General features: G+C 40.9%; 1 protein-coding gene across 1 annotated transcript in view; it reads left to right on the forward strand.

Annotated features, from left to right (window-relative positions):
* KCNH1 (potassium voltage-gated channel subfamily H member 1) overlaps positions 1-19587 on the forward strand; it is a 290356-nt gene that overhangs the window by 20926 nt on the left and 249843 nt on the right. Inside the window, exons 2-4 of the mRNA XM_074988513.1 lie at positions 1096-1219; positions 1467-1573; positions 8277-8405. Coding sequence (XP_074844614.1) covers positions 1096-1219; positions 1467-1573; positions 8277-8405 — 360 coding nt within the window. The remainder of the gene's footprint in view (positions 1-1095; positions 1220-1466; positions 1574-8276; positions 8406-19587) is intronic.

Consider the following 19587-nt stretch of genomic DNA (forward strand, 5'->3'; position numbering starts at 1 on the left):
TTCACACTCATGTTCGTATAAGGATACTTCTGTTGCAAGTAGAATTGGTCAAGGAAAATAGGACAAATAAGTGGTTTTTATTTGAACAATTTTATGCTTGCTACAAAATACTGAAAAGGGGAAAAAGAAACCTCCTCTTCCACAACTGATAGTTAAATTGTGTTAAGTCTTTCACTTTTGGGAATCCTTGATGACAGCCATGTATATGTTATTGGCCAGAGAGTGCTTTAAATACAAATATGGAGAACTTACAGGTAACCCTTTTCATTGTGTGTTTAAATTCACATGGGTATCCAGCTACTCTTTGCAAAAACCGTGGGTCTCATTCTCCCTTCACTGTCTCCTTGTGTCATCATTGATATCTGCAAAAATTCAGTACTGACATGATTGCTCCACTCACTCATGTAGAGAATAGTGTTTTTGATCTCACTTTGTGCAGATGTAGCTGACTGTGCAAGGCCCAACACTGTGGTGAATCTGGCTGTATTCACAGCAGTCCGTTGTGAATTATTTGAATGGTAAAGCAGTGTCCAGAGACCTAGTAAGCATGAAGGCTTGAATCCTCACTGTCTCTGTGCTGGGTGAAATTCACCCTGGCATGGATGGACAGCAAAAGGCCTTGAAGGCCATGTTCCATCTGCTGGTAAGGCTCTGGGCCCTGTTCGCCACGGAAAAGGATGTTTTATTCAGTCTCGGATAGGTCCACACTGACCACAGCAAAGGATACAGGCAATAGGATGGGCCACTGAATTCAGATTCAGAACACATGCCACATATATGTTGCACAGAGGTCGTGGCTGTTAATCCAGTGGATGGGGCTGAATTGCGGGGTTGTAGAGGAGAAGAAGAGCAGTATTGTAATCCCATATGTTACACCTGGATTGGGGATAGGATTCATCACCTTACACTGTCTAATTTTACTTGAATAAAGTCCAGTCATTCAGGCTTTGTGTTAGTAAGGTGACTGTAATTCACAAATAATCCTTTTGACTCCAGTAGGAATAGTATGTAAGCAGTATTGCATCCCAAACAAATAAATATATATAGGAATGGTGCCCCTGAACTGTCTAACTGATGATGTGTTCTTTCAAACAGATACTAATTTTGTCTTGGGTAATGCCCAGATAGTGGATTGGCCCATTGTATACAGCAATGATGGATTTTGCAAGCTATCAGGATATCACAGAGCAGAAGTTATGCAAAAAAGCAGTACCTGCAGGTATTTGAGTGCAGATTTATTTTCTATTAAACAACTTGTACTATTGTGTTGTTGCTTGAGAAAAAATAATCTGTTAATTCCATTTTTCTCTTTAATTTCCCTAAAATACATCTGTCAGCTATGCTTTGCAGGGGAACTAATAGGACATACTCAAACAAGGGCAGTTTTTGGCCCTGTTTCACACTGTAAGCAAATGGCTTTGTTCAACTCTCTGGCGTCTTACTTGAATTCCTTGTTTTGTTTGCAGTTTTATGTATGGGGAGCTGACAGACAAAGACACAATTGACAAGGTCCGGCAAACATTTGAGAACTACGAAATGAACTCCTTTGAAATCTTGATGTACAAAAAGAACAGTAAGTTTTATTTTCTAAAGGGATAGGGGAGTGTTGGTGAGGGGGAGGGATTTTTAATTCTTATGAAAGCTGCCAGTTTGCCAGCCTGGGAACTACAGTCTTAATAAGATTAATATCTGCAGACTGATCCACAAGGGCAAACTCTTTCACCTGCACAGTGTCCCAGCCATGTCAAGGGCTCAAGGGTCTTCCCACATTGCAGGATTGAGGCCTTCACTTGTTTACACCTATAATTTTACAACTACTTCAGCTTCCAGAAGAACATTTAGGGTGTCAACATTAGAATTGTATAGCTAAAACGGTATGAACTTTCCCATGATGATGACAAAACCCCACTGATCCAATCTGACCACTCTAAACACAAATCTATAGAGGTTCCAACTTGGAATTCACCAGCTCAACTCTATCCCAAATACCCAATTTAAAAAAATTATTTTATTATTTTTAGTTAGCCCAGGTATTTGATTGTAGCATTCAATGGGGAGGAAGTCATCTCCTTTATTCACCGAACAAATACAGTAAAGGCTGCTGCAATGTAACTTCCCCTACTATGTCTTGCCAATGCACATCCACCGTAGCAACAGGAACCAGCCCTTTGTGGAAGAGTAATCCAGCTGCTCTGTGTGGATGGTCCTTGGTCTCCTGAAATCTAGTGCCAACTGTGATGTAGCCGTCTGAGAAAATCAATCACTTCATGTAGGCCAGTGAAGGGTAATAAGCAGGCCCCATCACTGTCCATTCTGGTCAGTTTCATGGCTGCAGAATTTTAAAAATTGTAAATGTCATGATTTCAGCTATTTACATCAGTAATTTCTGATCCAAAAAGAAGTTATGTGTTTGAAGGGTCGCAAGGTAACCTAATGAAAGATCCCACTTTTTAGACATAAAAGGCAGCCGATCTTATTTTGTATTGCTTTTTAGGATGTAATATAGGCAAGATTACAAAATTGTACATTTTTCAACCTTTATTCATATTTAAAGATTTTTGATCTATTGAGGCACAGACCTTGAGAGAGAACATATACATCACTAGAACCAAGATATAACATAAGGCAGAAGATCTCAAATCTTTTTCACAATCTGGGTTGCCTCTTAAAAGAAAGATTGCTTTGTGGCTATCTTGCTCCCTCATTCATTATTACAGAGACCACAACCCTTTCTCACCTGCACATCTAGCCTCCATTTGTGATCACATAGTGGTGTGGTGTAAATACAGCAGTTGCCTATTTGGAATAATAATGTGAGATAGATATTGATGTAGAGCTGATCAAACAATGGTGAATATTTTATGAAAAACAGAGAAACTTTCAAAAGGGTTTTCTTTCAGTGGGTTTTGTAAAGGACAGGGTTCCTATCCCCCCCAACCTTTTCACAACAAAGTTTTGGCTTTGAACACAGGATGTTTATTTTGTTTTGTAGTCTTCTCTTTTTCTTACCTTTTAAAAACCTGATTTTGTTCTTTTTGTTGCCTTTTTTCCCATTTAGCCACTGAAATATGGTCTGGAAAGGAAAAATAAATAGCTCTCTTTTTCTTACTGAATAGACAGAATATTTTCCAAAAATGAAAGAAAATTTAGAAAAGGCTATTAAACAGTTTTGTTTGAAAAGCGTAACTTATTTCTAATTTATTCTTAGTTGCTTTTAAATATAATTTATGAACTGGAAACAAAGAATACAAAACAGCATTTTCAGATGGATCACAAGTGTCTATTGGGGACTAATTAGCATGTTGGCATGCAATCCATACACAATGGCTTTGTGAATGTGAGCAGAGGTGGGATTACTACTCTGGTTTTGCGGAGATTTATGTCCTGGTCCTAAACCATTGATTTTTTTACAAATGGGAGCGGGAGCAGGCATATAGTCAATAGATAGAAGTCATTTAATAATTTAACCAGAGCTGGTGTATGCTATTGGCACCACAATCTCAGAGGCAGTGACTATAAAGCAAAAGCACTCAAAAGCAGTGTCAATATTTACTTATCAGCACTTAAAAAAAAAAAAAAGACCATTGTAGGCAAGTTCATACGATCATTGTGCTAGCACAGTAAGACTGTGAGCTTGCGCTGTTTCACAATAATGATTTAGCCTCTTGCATTCTATGATGTATCCTAAAGACAGCGAGTGTGTATTTTGCCTTCATGTGAATATATGTTAGTACTTTTTCTCAAAGTATGCAGGATTACTACTCTTCACTGAACTTTAATGTTTGGAGAGGAATTCATAGACTTGTATGGGTTTTTAATTTTGCAGCATGTGTATGTGGAACCATATAGTGGTTATTTAAGATACTGCTTTATAGAACTGTAACTGCAGGAAATCTATGAATGAAATGCAAGGAGTTAAAATGATCAGGTGTGCAGAGACTATCTTCCTCTTAGTCACACTGGGGAAGACCAACCGAGGAGCACTGGTGGATCTGAGGGGGGAAGCTGGCCCTTTGAAGGTAATTTGTAAACTCAGACTTCCCAGAAACAATACACAGGCTTACAAGAACATGATGAAAGACACTTGAAGAGCTAAGGTACTGACAGAACTTGAGAGCTCCTGCCTCACTTCTGCAGAATGTCAGCATCCAGAGGATCTAACAGAGTTAAGACCTCTTTGGCTGGGTCTACACGTGCCCCTTCCTTTCAAAAGGGGCATGTTAATGAGTGGTTTCGAAAGATGCTAATGAGGCACTGCAATGAATATACAGTGCCTCATTAGCATAATGGTGGCCGCAGCGATTCAAAAGTGTGGCTCTTCGAATCGCGCACCACCCGTGGAGACAGGACCTTCCAAAAGGACCCTCCCCCCCGTTTTCAAAAGCCCTTCTTCTGATCGCCAGATCTGCTATCTGCTCTTGGGAATAAGGGGACTTCAAAGTAGGCGGCGTCCTTTCGAAAAGGAGCCCCGTCGGGACGAGCCGCATGGCGGCAAGCCACGTCAATTTAGAAACGCCGCAGCCGCCTGCATGCTAATGAAGCGCTGAATATGCATTTCAGCGCTTCATTAGTAAACTTCGAAATGGCCATTTGCATGGCCATTTCGAAGTTTGGGGCTAGTGTAGACGTAGCCAGAGTGTCAGAACTGGAGTAAGGGTTACCTAGACTGCCTTTACAACTGTTAGCATGTTTTGCCTTATGAAGGCCCATGAGCTTGGCATCCTCACCTCGTGGTACTCTAAAGGATATCTACACAATACCAGTCAACAAAGGCATCTTTTTCCATTTCTGGCCAATGACCAAGAAGATTTGGCTGTTTCCTGCTGCTGCTGGCCTAGATACAGAGAGCTAGAAACTCCACCTGGCTCTCAATAAAACATTTAGAAAGAAACAGCAGCTGGTGCATAATTTGGGAAGCTAGGTCATGAGGAGGAATGTTACTGGCTATGTTTGCTTCCAGTTCACGGCCAGATCCAGTTCAAGTATATGGTAATGATCTATAAAGCCCTTAGAGATCACACTGTCTCAATGATTCCTCTTATGAGACCCACCATTGTAGTTACTTTTTGGCATTTTGTCATTGAAAGGACAGACATGAAATTGAGGGTGTCCAAGTCAGAACCTTCTTGATGGGTTGGGTATAGCTCCACAATCAGGAAAATTTCTTTGGCTCGTTCATTTTGTGCTGTAAAAATCAGCTCTTCAGTACCTTGTTCCTCTGTAGGCAAAAGCAGCACATATCAGACAAGAAACCACTATTTAAACCTGAGTAGGAGGGTAAATTCCCTGTGTTTTCTGGGGAGAACCCACACTTTTCTACAGCTTGTATACATTATCTGAATGCCTAGATGTTTTAGAAATGACAAATGGACGTGAATGTGGATGTGTAACACAAGCTAAATATTAGGAAGGTTTAAAATAAAGCCTAGACCATAGCAATAGCATGCAGTTCAGCAAGACAATTTGAGGCACCTCTGGCAGGGCAGAAGCACGAGTGCAAAAGCTAGGGATTGTTGGCTATGGGAAGAGATTGGCTTGCTTCCAGCTGCACTGTAGGCATACCCTGAGCATTCAAAGGTGTAGGAGAGCCTGGAACACAAGTGACTGAAGATGGACATGGGGCGTGATGGAACAGATGAAGGTGTGTCTTGGAGAGCTGGGTGTGTGTTTGGTCAGTTGGGGGCCAATGTGTGTAAGTAAGTAGGAAGAAGGACAGCTGTGGAAAGGAGGAAGGAATGCACTTGAATGGTAAACTGGGAGAGATAGGGCTATGGCTAACAGAAGATCAGTGTATAGAAATGTGAGTGCAATGGAAATAAAAAACATTGCAAAAGGTACTGACTTCCCAGTAGATGAGACTCTTCAGGTTAGTTAATAACGTGCTAATTATATTTACTAGGACTCTTATTGTTGTCACTCTTTTGTTACTGCTCTAGGTTTATTTGCCTAAGGCTTGCTCAGGTATTTTAGCACCTTTCTTAAAACAGAAACCTTAAAATTCCTGTGCCCCAGTCCTCCCCAACCATGGCCTTCAGTGACTCAAAGTCCATCTGTTGGCTTACCCTGCTTTTTGATTTGAGAACCCTGCCTTAATTACCCTGCAGTTCACAGGACTTGCAATGCATATGGTCTGTAAGCTCATTCGATGTATAAAGCTGTTTGCAGTAACCAGGCATAGCAGGATATATCTAAAAGTTGAGTTTTTTCTATGAGAATTATCCATGCACCTCTGAGTTTCCCTTATCTTCAATGGCACAGGAAGACAGCTACATGAAGAGGCTGGAAGGAGGATAGGTGATGCATTGAGAGCAGCAAGCTCCAAGTACATTAGCACCATTGGAAAATTGCCAGTTGCCTATTTCAGTAAGCAATCTGTGAACTTACTGATCATCTTGTGCTCCTGGGGCAGCAACAAGAGCCATAAGTAGCCACAGTTATTGCTACAATCTGAGTGAATTATGGACTATCATGTAAATACAGTTTGTACTGTGGAAAAAATCCTGGATAGCTCAGATGATAAGTAATGTGATCTGCATCTCTCCAAGTTGCTAGAATCAAAAGAACTGAAAGAGGGTAATGGTGGGGAAGGGATGGTACTCTTTCAAGCTACCCATGCCAGGTGCAGAAATAAGATGCTGCTTGCTATACCTTGTGCAGATGGTCAAAAAGTAATTGTGTAGCTCTTTAATCTCCACTTGTGTCCTAAATTTCGCTTCCTGAGGTTGGCTTACCTATGTCTATGGGCTGTGTTTGGGTCATTGGGCTGAGGTCCTGCTTGACTGAGGGGAAAAAATAAATAGTAGTATCTCCTAAGCACCACCCACTTGTGGCATCAACATGGGACCTCGCTGACAGTGAGTTGTACGGATCTGTGAATCCTCCATTTGCATTCTTACCTGCAGGGCAGAGTAAGTAGTGACTTCTCAGTTACCCGTCTTGGTTAACTCGTCAGTGAGATGACTGGGGTAGCTCACACCTTTCAGAGCTAAGGTTCCAGGTGCTCCACAGGTTCATGTGGACATCTCTGTATGGATTACACTTGGTTTGCTCTCTTGAGGTGTTCATCATAACAGTTGGGAGAAGTTCTCTTCCTTTTAGAAGAGCTGTGATTCTGGGGGAAAAAGGCTGCAATTTCATAGAGGAGGCGATGTACTGCATGGGCACATAGTGGCTCTGTTTTGAGCCTTCAGGTTGCTAACATCCCAAAGTCTGTAACACCAGACAGCTGTGGTTTACGTGAAATGAGTCTGTTGATGTCAGTGTGGTGCTAGTGGACAGGGATCCCATCACTACAATAGACATCATCTTGGCAGCTTCAGCAGAAATACCTGGGATTAAATGAACCTGGGGACTGAATAATCTTTTCCCCTCTACGGATGGTCTGTCTGTGTCATAGTGGAGGCATGCTGGCAGAGAACCTGGTCTCACTTCTGTCTGTGTGATAGCCCTACTGTGATACTGACTCCAATCAGAGCTGTCTTTAGCGCTTAACACAGTTAGGTAATTACAAAAGCAAAGCTATATTGAAGAGTTGCTTACTCTTATTCACAATCTGTGGCGCTGATCACGTGCACACTAGTGGAACTCCAGTGGCATGACTGGTGTTACTCCCACTTTATAGTGGGCGAAGCATGAGCATTGTCAGAACGAGCAGACTTTGAGATGGCCTTAGTGGCCATTTCCTTTGCACAGATGACTCAGGTAGCACAGAGCTAGCAAAGCTACTTCTATGCCACCATCCTCCCAGCTCCCGGCGTTGGAGGTGTGGCTGGATCAAGGCTGTATTTTGGTGCTCCCGAGCTGTCCAAATGGCTGTCTGGGACTCTTCTAGGTAGGCCTAATGTAGAGCCAAACTGGCGCTCCTACCAACCCCAGGATAGGATGTGAGGTGTCAAGGCACCATGTAGTCACCTTTAGCCAGGTCCTCTGCATTGAGAACAACTCGACTGGTCTCGGGGATTGAACCTTTTCGTTTGGAATGTTTTCATCCATGGCTCTCAAAGCACTTTATAAATGGGGGTAAAATATTGTAACTATTTTGTTTCTAGGAAATCCCAGGCACAAAGATGATGAGTGACTTGGCCAAGATCATACAACAAATCGGAAGTAGAGTTGCAGCTACAGCCATCCTGGTAGTTGCTCTGTTGATTTTCATTTGGGGTGTTTGCAAAAAAGTAATATTCACAAGTGGCTTCTTTTAAAGTCTGAACGTCAAACATGCCACATTCAGTGTGCTGCCTGCTATTGACCAACTTTTTGACATTTTTTTTTTCCAGGGACACCAGTCTGGTTCTTTGTGAAAATTGCTCCAATTCGAAATGAGCAGGATAAAGTGGTTTTATTTCTTTGCACTTTCAGTGATATAACAGCGTTCAAACAGCCCATTGAGGATGATTCATGTAAAGGTTTGTGGGTTTTTTTGTCCTATAATTGTGCATTGTGCTGCTTCTCTTGGCGTGTGTTGACCTTGAAGTAACTGAAAACCTCTAGTACCCATAGTAAAAACTGGACTTTAAAACAAGTAGCAGCCATGCCATGTCAAATACAGCCCCATGTGGAATGGCTGAAAACTTTAGAGTGATCTAAGTAGGACTGGCTCAGGTGAATTTTTGGATGACTGACCACAAGGGAACCACTGTTGGAAGTTGGCACTGGGGCTCTAGTGGTGCTTTTCCTTTTAATTCATTGCTGACCAGTACTTCAGCATGGTATTATATGTGCACTGAGCTGTTACAAGTGCCAGATTTTGGATGAGGTGCAAAACTGAGGTATTTACCACTTATAATTAGCACCCTGCATGGATACAAAATTTGTATTTGCATCTGCAAAAATGGGACATGAATATCCACACCCACATTCATGAATGCGGCTACCTGTAAATATAAGTAGATATCTGCACCTTTGCAGGGCTTTAGTTATAGTTATGGCTAATAAAGGGTGCCCAGTCCCTTGTCTGAGGCACTCAGCAACCACAGTCCGTGGTGAGAACAGGGGCTGTTCAGCGTCTCTCAGATCCCTTGGCTCTCTGTGCAAGAGCAGAGGCATTAACTCTGTTACTCAATCTAGCCAGACTTGAGTAATTTCATTCCACCTGTCCAAATGAGGGCCTGATCTGGTTTCCACAGAACTCAATGAAAAGACTCCCTGTAGGAGCTGGATCAGGCCCAAATCCTAAGCTATTAGGTGGAGTTGTTGCATGTTAACGTTCATTGCTCAGTTTCACACCCCGCCCCTCCCCAAAGCTGTAGTCCTTCAGCAAGGCCGTGGTCCTGTGCGTTCATGGGTAAGGCTCTGTGCCCATGCAGAGCTGAATATGAGCTTGCAGGAGAAGAGTTTATAAAGCAAGATGGATCCTCAGAAGTGAGAGGTATAAAAATCCAAGTTTTCTTGTTGACTGAATTTCTTTTTGATGTTCAATACTATCTGTAGTGAGAAACTTAAAAGAGAGTTGCAATTATTTACATTTGATTTTAAAAATGTACCACTTCTCAAAATGGAAACAATTGTCACCATCACTAATGAAGAACAGCCTTTAAAACAGATTCTGCATGGATCCACTGCTATGTGGTTTTCTTTTGTCTTTGTTGCTCTAATCAAATTAGAAAATAAGTTTTGTAGTCAGGAAGGTCTGACCCATGGAAAATAGGTGTCTGCCAGGCATCTGGTGATCTTCACTTCACTCTGACAAGAACTGACTGCAGAGATAAATCAGTATTAGGAGTAAAACTAGCTCTAGCTTATTCACTGGCAATGAAGGCCACGCTACATTTAACCAGACAATGGAGTGAGTTTCAGGAATAATAGCCTGTAGTTATCCCCTGCACTTCTGTTGAAACCAACATTCTGCCAAAGAGCCTAATGTGCTAGTAAGTGATAGACTTAGAGATTCCTTTTCTTTCTGAAGATAAGGACATGTTTGTCTTTGTTTTCTTTAAAGAGGAGTAAATAGAGGAAAGAAGACTCTAATGTAACATTTGAAGAATTTATAGTGGAAATGATGATACTTAGCAGTTTTATGGGCAAAGAAATGTAGAGATATTAAACTAATTAATCCACACAATATCCAAGTTAGGTGGGTATGTCCATTTTACAATTGGGGAGACTGAGGCAGACAGCTAAGTGCCAGTTTTTTGAAATGTGAGTGCCTAAAGCCAGGCTTGGAAGTAAAGGAGGTCTGATTTTCAGCAGGGCTAAGGGCCTGCAACTCCTCCAGAATCCATCAGTTGTGGATGAAGTGACCTGTCCAAGGTCACACAGTGAGCCAGTGGCACAGCTGGTATTAAAACTTGAGAGCTGCTGACTCCCAACCTTATGCACAGATCCCAGACCTTGCTGTCTCTTCAGAGAACCAAAGCCACATGATGCTATTTGTAAGTCTTTCAACTATTAGTCCCAAGTCTTCTGAAGTCAAAGAAGTTCTACCAGTTTTATGTTTGTCATGAGTAGAAAACCCATTATTACTAACTGTGCATGTCAAAAGATGTGATACTATGGAAATGAAGCTTCAGGAACTGTGCAGCCTTAATTTCCCTCCAACTCTCTTTACTCCCTTCTACTTATTCTTCCTAGAGGATTACTCCTCCACACTGTTGCTATGTACAGTATACTTGCAATGATTTGATGTATTAGAAGCCCAGTGCTTTGCAAAGATACATATTGTCAGACTAATGGAATTTATTGAGCCTTTATTTCTTGCATTAAAAAGTTGCATGTCTGATAAGTTGCTCAAAGTTTTGTGAAAGGGAATAAGAGTATTTTTGGAAGATGTGAGGGGTAGAAAAATCGGTTATGATTTCAGAAGAACCTTAAAGGCATAACATTAGGGTCTTAGTTTTGAAAAGATCACATTATTTGGGCTCCATTCAAACTTGTATTGCATTTACTCTAGCCACATATTTTAAATGAAAAATGTCTTTCTGCAGAAAATTTTCATTTGAGTAGAAATTTTCCTGATTGTTTTCTTCAAAAAACAGGATACCTAAAACTGAATATTTTTTTTTTATTGAAAATGACTTTTTTGGTCTAAGCTTTATGTTGTTGTTTGTAGGGAGGGGAGGGAGGCAATTGAAAATGCTTAGGACATGTTGGAAAAATAATTTCTGGCTATGAAAAGCTGCTAATTTAGCGCGAGTGTGCATCCAGATTTAGGTATTTCATGTGCAAATCTCCACTTAAACACCTAATGGTCAGTTTACAAATGCAAAGACCTCATTTGCGTGTGCAGTAATGTTCAGTTTCATATGCGGTGGATGTGTAACTCTCAGGCTTGATCATTTGAAATCAGGCCCTGTAGGTTTGCTTACCAAAGTAATGCTACTTTGTGCAAAAAAGCAGCGCTTTCTTTATCTCTACAGACTTAGGCTATGGCTACACTGTGAGTTTTTAAAATAATTTATGCAATTTGAGCATATAATATATTCCAAACTTGGTTTCATCCAAGCAGCACTGAAGTTCAGAATATAAGGGGCTATTTTGAATGTTCTGTTACCCCATGTACAAGGTAGGGACTGGAATCAGAATAGCACACTGGCAATAGCAGCCTGCCCTGTAGCCATTGCCTTCAAGATCATCTTATGGCTTGGTCTTAGCACACTTAGCTATGAATGTCTTAGTAGCCCGCTACTGAATGTTTACTTTCAAGAATATTTTTAGAGCTGTCAGAGTCTTTGGCTACATCTACATGAGACTCCTCTGTTGACAGAAGTCACTGTCAGAACAGATTTCCCAGCAGAATTTCTGTTGACAGATTGCATCTACGCAGAAAAGCAGATTGGAAGGGCAATGTGCTCTGTTGACAGTGCTGCCAGACTGCCTGCCCCTCTCTCGACAGAATGGCTAACAGGAAGTTCTGCAAGCAGGGCTGCCTGGTGAATCGGAGCGTCTACACAGCCGTTTTGTTGACAGAACACTGTTGAGAGAGGCGTTGTACCTGAACAGGGAGAGGTATAACACTACCGATGGATGTGCTGAGTTTTGTCAACAAACTGTCGACAAAGCGCATTTTATGTGTAGACGCTCCACGTTTTTTTTCCAAATAAAGCCCATTTTTCCCAGGAAAAGCCTCTTGTCTAGACATAGCCGTTGTGATTTAGTGACGGATGTGTGGCTAGCAGTGATGACTGGAGATTGACAAACGATCAGGCATCTTTTATCAGAAAATGGTTAGAGGAAGGCAGAGAAGAAAACAGTACTGAGATCACCAATTCATATTTTAAAAAACTAATCACAGGCATTAAAAAGGATGGAATTTGAAAAATGAAAGTCTTGTACTATGCACACTTCTAATTATGGGCTCTTTTGGTTTTTTTGGATCAAAGAACTCATTCACTTTTAATAGCTGCATAACTTATGCCTGCCGTGGAAATTAAGAAATTTGCTTTTAAACATAACTTCTTTAAAATAGTATAAATAAAATATAGCTACAATATCAGAAAAATAAAATGTCAGTGGTTTTTGAAGATAGAAATAAATAAAAACTCTTGCTCCCCACACACATTCCCCTTAAAGTTGTTGGGGGAAAAATGTAGCCCTTGTGCAAATCCAGTCAAGTCAGCTGAGTTAGAATTGGCTGAATTTCGTACTTGTTGCTTTATGTGGCCCTCTAGAATGTGTGATCAGGTTGAATCTCTCTAGTCCAGCACACTCTCGTTCATCAGCATCCGTAATCCAGTGTGACTTTAGTTAGCCAGAAGACCACTTATCATGGGTGTGGCCAAATTTCTCGTGGTCCCATAAAGCTTGTTTACAGCCACCAGTCCGGATATTCAGTGTTCTTTGCAGTGTAGCTGTAATTTTCTCCTATATGTCTTCTAAGAGCCAGTAAGCAGTGGAAGTGTTGGTAATTCTGCTAGATAATATTGACCTCTTGTAGTCTGGCAGATTCTCTCATTCAGCACCAGTCAGGTCCCGAGGAAGTTGGACTAGAGAGATTCAACCTGTATATCTAAAACTAATCTATTCTTTTGCCATCCTGGTTTATGATGACATGAGGTTTGCAGCACTCCAATTGGCAAATATTCAAAATGATCTCTCAGTTTGAATATGGTTTTATGGACCTAGTAATTTGTGCATGAAAATGGGATTTGTATGTACATAATGAACAGTCAGGCGTTCAGCTGGTTGGCAGGACCATGCAAAGGGATATGTGCAAAGGGATATGTGCAAAGGGATATGTGCAAATTTTGTGCATGAAAATGGGATTTGTATGTACATAATGAACAGTCAGACGTTCAGCTGGTTGGCAGGACCATGCAAAGGGATATGTGCAAAGGGATATGTGCAAATTTAGGGTCTGTGTTGAGGTCCATTTGAAAGAGGAAAGAGCTCTGCTGCTTAGATCCAATCTTTTGTTTTCTTTCTAACATAAACTGATATTGGTTTTAACAGCTATGAGCCCTGTAGGGAAGTCTGCTAGACTTCTATCTCCCAACCGGCTGTGTTTTCATTATCACTACCATTGCATAAGAAGTTTTATTTCACTTTGTATTTTATAATCCTTTGAATCCGAAGCAGGCTCTGGAAGAACACAGCTGATTTTGTTGGCTTGGTTTATTTTCATTCAGAAAATCTTTATCTCCGTAGCATTTTCTGGCCTTGGAGGTTTTTGTCTTTTGTTTGGGGATGGAGGGGAGTTTTTTTTTTTTTTTATTAAAAGTATTTATGTGAATGTAATTTATATTTGCAATTTTTTTGTTAATAGAAACATTAAGTTTTAGTTTCAATTTCTGAATGAACTTTATCTTAAAAAAATCAAACAGGGAAGTGATTAAAAACAGACTCTTGTTTATGTTGCTTAGTTCCATTAGGGCTATTGAACAAACAAGCAGTCCTGTAGCATTTTAAAGACTAACAAAATAATTTATTAGGTGATGAGCTTTCCTGGGGTGGACCCACTTCTTCAGATCTGGAGATAGGACAGTTAAGAATGGTCCAGAACTCTCTAGAAACTTAGAAGATAATGATTAATGAACAGTCATTGATGATTAAAGGTGTCTGGTGGATGAAGTCAGCTGTAATTGGAGATTGCACGGAAGAGCATGTGTGGAAGTGAGAACTATTCCGGAGCTTGATTTGCTCAAGTCTAGACAATTCTGAATGCAAATGAGGCATGTGATAATTTAGTTACCTGATCATACAAATCTGTAGATTCCATTTTACTCTTCCAGTGTTCACAATCAACGTTCCCTGTAAGGCGAGTGCTTGGGCAGCCGCCAAGGAGAAATTCAGGTGCCCCGCAGCTGATTAACAGAATGCGCATACCTGGCCAGCATGTGTTTCTCGTGGTGGTGCACATCAGCACATGCCCTGGTGCACACAACAAAATTTATTCTACCCACATTTGGAAAAAATTAGAGGGAACACGATTCGCAATGCTGGAACCACTTCCTTGTGAACTTAATCCTAACCCCAGTAGCTGAAAATTGTTAATCAATGGTCCAACTTGACTAGTATTTTGTAATTACTGTAATATTCAGACTATGAAAGGATGTGATTCATCTTGAGTAAGCTGAAGGAAGTAGTAGGAAATAACTGAACGAGTTGAAATAACAAAAACTGATAATTCTTGAAAAATAAAATGTAAACATTTCCATGTTTTTGAAGCAAATTACAAAGGATTCCGGTTCCTCTCAACATGCAGAAAATTGGCCTTTTCAGATTTTTTCGAAGATGAAATGTGTCATTGAATGAAACTTTATCTCTTAAAGTTGAAGAGGAAAATGTTGCATTTGATGATCCTACAAATAGATCTTTTCAGTGCTGTTGTACCCATTGAAACCTTGCGGCAGTAATAATGTAAGTCCCTGTTCCAGGCATTCCAGCAGCTCTTTCATATTAACTTGATTTAGGAGAGAACACTCTTCTCTTCAATATCCTAAAAGCAGCAAAGCTCCTTGGTAGTGATGATGTAAACACAAATGAAAGGAACAAGTTGGTATAATAGAGCTTGGAACTTCTTTTATGCAGAGCTTCACCTTCAGTGTAGCACGAATCAAACAATCTAAAGAAACGACTGAAGTGTGCTTCATCACATGTCAGCTTCTCCAGACTAAATGGAACTCATTGGTCCACAATCCAGTGCTGCAAATGAAGAAACAGGAAGAAAGCAAAATGAACAGTTTAAACAAGTAATATTGGCACTAATTCAAGATGGTTTGTTGAACCTGAGAACTAACCCAACAACTCATTTGGGGAAAAATGTATTTCTACTCAGCGCTACAGATTCTATATCTTAAAACAAAGCCACAGAGTATTGTGTTCCAGCTACCGAAAAAACCCTATATTATAAGCACAAATGTTGCTGCCATTTTCTCAGAGAACAAAAGCTAAATTGAAAAGATGAGAAGATTTTTAGGTGTTCTCTTCCTCCATTACAACAGGGATTCGGAGTCACTAAACTTGTGGAGCTCTGCCCTGGAGCACCTCTTGTTTCCAGAAGTGATATAGACCTATATTCCTTTCTCTTAAGGACCTTGCTTGTGGAACTATGCATGGAACTTGGTGGAGAGATCACAGGCAGCAGGAGGGAAGATGGCAGTGATGTCAAGAATCCAGTCTATGTGCAGACGGCTAGACTGCTAGCTGCAGCACCTCTGTAAATAGTCCTCTTAATTAAAATCCCAGTTTGTTTTAGAAACAGGGAGTCCTTTCCTGTACCCAGCATATGGCATATAAAATGTCAAATGACGCACCTTCGGACCAGCGGGTTCTGGGTTCATCTAGTGAGTCAATGCATAAATTAACAGACAACTGCTATGACCTCTGGATATTACAATGTGTATTTACAGGAAACCCAGGACTGGCAGACATACTAGTCACAGAATGTACAGCAGTATGTTAACGGAATGTAAAGGGAACAGGCCAGGGAATCCAGAGAGCAAATAATTAAGTAACCAGCTAATGCCTCAGCAATGAACATGTGCAATGCCCACAAATTAAGAATACCAGAATGCCTCAAAGTCTCCCACAGGCTGCAGCTATTGGAGCTCATTGAAAAGGTCTGGCATGCCTTCCTGGGAAGCTAATAGTTCTCCCCTTCCAAATTGAGTGGGTCCCAATGCTGAGGTGGCTTAGCAGGCACAGCTGGTAGTTAGACCTCACAAACAAAGCAGAGTCTTGCAGTTCAGTCTCTCCTTTGTGGGAGCTGGAGGTCAGTCCCAAGCCCTCTGAGCAGGGGAGACAAAATGGAGTTTCCCATTCTGTTGCATGGTGAAACTTCTGGGCTGCATTCCCTGCGGCTGCTATAACCTGACTTCCTGTTTCTGGCTGTTTTCTACAAAGCCTCCCCAGCCCAGTCCCAGTTCACAGGTGCAGGCTGAGAGATGCTCTTTGGGGTCTGCACTTGCATGGCAATTGGGCTCATCTCAAACATGTGGTCCGTCCAGGCTCAACTCACAGCTCCAGCCAGGACAGTCTTTCTGGTGCCTGCAGTTGGTTACAAGGCTTGTCTAATGGAGCTCCTGGTCTGGCCCTCACAGACTGTGCCTCTCAAACAGCTGAGATCAGCAGTCCATGTACATAGTTTCTATGCTACAACTGGGAGAGAGCCTTCCAGCAGGGTCAGAGAAACTTGGGCTAGTGGGACTTGCACTAATATACTAAAAATGACTGCCTGGATGTGGCATTCCCAGCAGTTGCACAGTCTACCACCCAAGTTTAGACCAAAGTGAGAGGGTGGGGTTGAGCATGGGTAGCTAGCCTGAGCCTCTGCTGGTGCCACAATTTACATGTAATTAATTTTAGTGTGCTCGCACTAATCCCACTAACACAAGTCTGTTTACCAAAGTGGGAGTCTTCACCCCATGTGTTATAGACATGCACTTGGGAATTGTTTCTCTCATGCTTCTAAATGGCTAGCGGATTTCACTTACAAAAGCAACTGAAGTGGATTTAGGAGGAACTTGGCAGGTCACAATTGGAAAACACTACTCTTGTGGTCTCAGTGTAAATCCTGGCTTGAGCTAGTTAACAACAAAAAATGTAGAACTCCACAAGAACTAACTACAGAACACAGCAAAGTGGGTTTAAACCGTTGCCGTAGAATACTATCATCTCTTTCTAAATAAGGGACAGAAATGAATAAAAAAGTGAATGAATCTCTAGCTTCATAATAGCTAATGTTACTTTAAAAGGATAATATAGGGTTTGGCCATTTTGATAAGCTTGCATCCACATGGCATTGCTTAAATTGCTGTAAAAATTAATCACATTTACTAATCCTTTGTTCTACCATAAAAATGTCACTAAGCTCAGCTGAGCTGAAGGCATGTGATCTTACTTACCATGTGTTCTTCAGGCACAGGGCCCAATTCATCTTCCAACTACAAATCAGAGTAATTCCATTGAAATTAATAGCTACAATGATGTAAATTTGGCATAAGAGGAGAATTTGGGTCTATAGTCTCATTATAGACAACGCTTCCCGCTCTGCTTAATATAATTAAGTTTGTGTGCAACTTCTCTTTACATGATGCTGTTTTCGGTTGCTTATAACTTTGCCAAATATTAACTCTTTGAACTGAAATTGTCATCACTAAGTGTCTGCCACAGAATGATTTTTTTCCAGAAAGTTTCATCCCCAATCATTGAGCCCTATCAGAGAATGAGATTAAGTTAAAATTATGTTACCTTGACAATGATTCAAAAATCCTGTGATTGTTTGAGACATTCTAATGCCTTCATGCTTTGGAGCAAAGACTTGAAATTTGGCAGGAGAATTAATTGCTGTGGGCCAGATATTTGCCTTTTGTCATCCCCATGAAAATAGCACAAATTGGACAAATTATAAACTCTGTCTGCATATGCTCAACAGAGACTTGTAAAAGTTTATCAACTAAATTCTTGGAGGGTTCTATTTGTACTGGGCATACTCCAACCCAGGGCTGCAGGGCTCAGAAGGACTTTGGGCAAGGAGCTTGGGGGTAGACTGGGATGTGGAGCCTGATGTGAGAAAAAGATTGGGCCTTGGATAGGAAGGCCAGAGAATTAGAGTGGGATTGGGATAACAAGGTAAAAGTTGGGGAAATTAAATCAGATGCTGCAGTGGGGCAGTGAGGAAAAGACACTGAGAATAGGGGAAGACTGAGAGAGACACTGGCAGAAGGTGACCATTAAAATAGACTCACCTCCTGAATGTGGACTGGAACCCCAGATTTCCAAGTCACCTCGTTCTTCTGTAGTCAGCAAATATCTGTGAATCCCACAAGCAAGTTCATCTGTCTCTACCTCTGGTTTACATAAAGGATGACAACTCACTACTGCTACTGGTAACTTCACTAACTCAAGGGGCAGATAGCTGCGCAATGGATCTAAATACTGGAATCTCACTGATCAGCTTTGTGGGTGTCAATAGGATTCCACTGTTTGTTTGCAATCTCCTTGGTTTTTAACAAAGCAAACACACAGGCAGGGCAGAATTTGAATAGCTGGAGTAAACAAGGCCTAAGAACACATTGTTCAGTGAAGACAAAGTAAAACATTGAATAGCTACTCACTAACTGAATACTGTCTACCTTGTGTACTGAATGAGGCGGGAATCCTGGTGGTAAAATTGTGTGTGATTATGTAATTAAAGACGGTCTTAATGCATATGGACAATGGAGTCAAATAACTTTTGTATGGACAGCCTTAATACTGGCATTTCCTCACTATTGCCAACTTGGTTTTGCAACATTAAGATACTTTGTAACATTTGTATGTTTGTAATCTTTACATGCTGTACAGTATCCCTCATTTCAGCACCATGGACAGCATCAATTGCTAATAATACTCATATGGTGTAATGCTTTACTCAGACCCCATACTGAAAATCTAAGCCCATAAACCCATCTGACTGTATTTACTGCTACTCAGATGAATTCTCCCCCTATTTATATACACCACTGTAAATTCAGTGATCTTGAGTCTTCACTGACTTACATCACTGTAAATCTGGAGTAACTCCAGTAAGGTCAACAGTGTCGTTCTGGTATCTAGGTTACATCAACGGAAGGTCTTAGGACCAGATGCTCAGTTGTTATAAATAAAAATAGACCTTATAAAGGTAATGGAGACAAAACAACTTGCACCAGATCCATTAGCTTCAGAAGATCTCTGCTCATTGGCATTTATACCAGCTGTGGAGCTGGTTCTTATGCGTAACTTCCCTCAACATGTTCTCAGAATAGCTGCTGACCCACTCAAACTTTTTCCAGAATAAAAACTAAGTAATGGCTTCAGGATTGGGCCTACTAATGTTAATTGGACTCATTCTTGGGAAGAATATTCCTGTAGAAATGTGCTGTTTTAAAAAGTGCCATGAAAATTTATCAGTCTGAGTATTGTGTGAAAAAAAAAACAGATTTGAAGCCAATTGCTATAAATTGAGGTCATGACATTGGAGTAACTAGATCTGTGCTGGTTCACCTCAGCTGAGGATATGCCTCTGCATTTGGAAGGGTGATCTTTTTTTCTCTAAAGCAGTGGTTCCCAACCGTTTCAGTACCATGGCACTTCGATGACACAAACAATTCCACAGCACACCCACTTTTTCCCTTGTGAGAAAGTCCACCATGTTAGGAGTAATGGCTAAATATTGCAGAGGTTATTTGA

This window comes from Carettochelys insculpta, chromosome 3 (genome assembly GCF_033958435.1).
Source record: "Carettochelys insculpta isolate YL-2023 chromosome 3, ASM3395843v1, whole genome shotgun sequence".
NCBI classification, from domain to species: Eukaryota; Metazoa; Chordata; order Testudines; family Carettochelyidae; genus Carettochelys; species Carettochelys insculpta.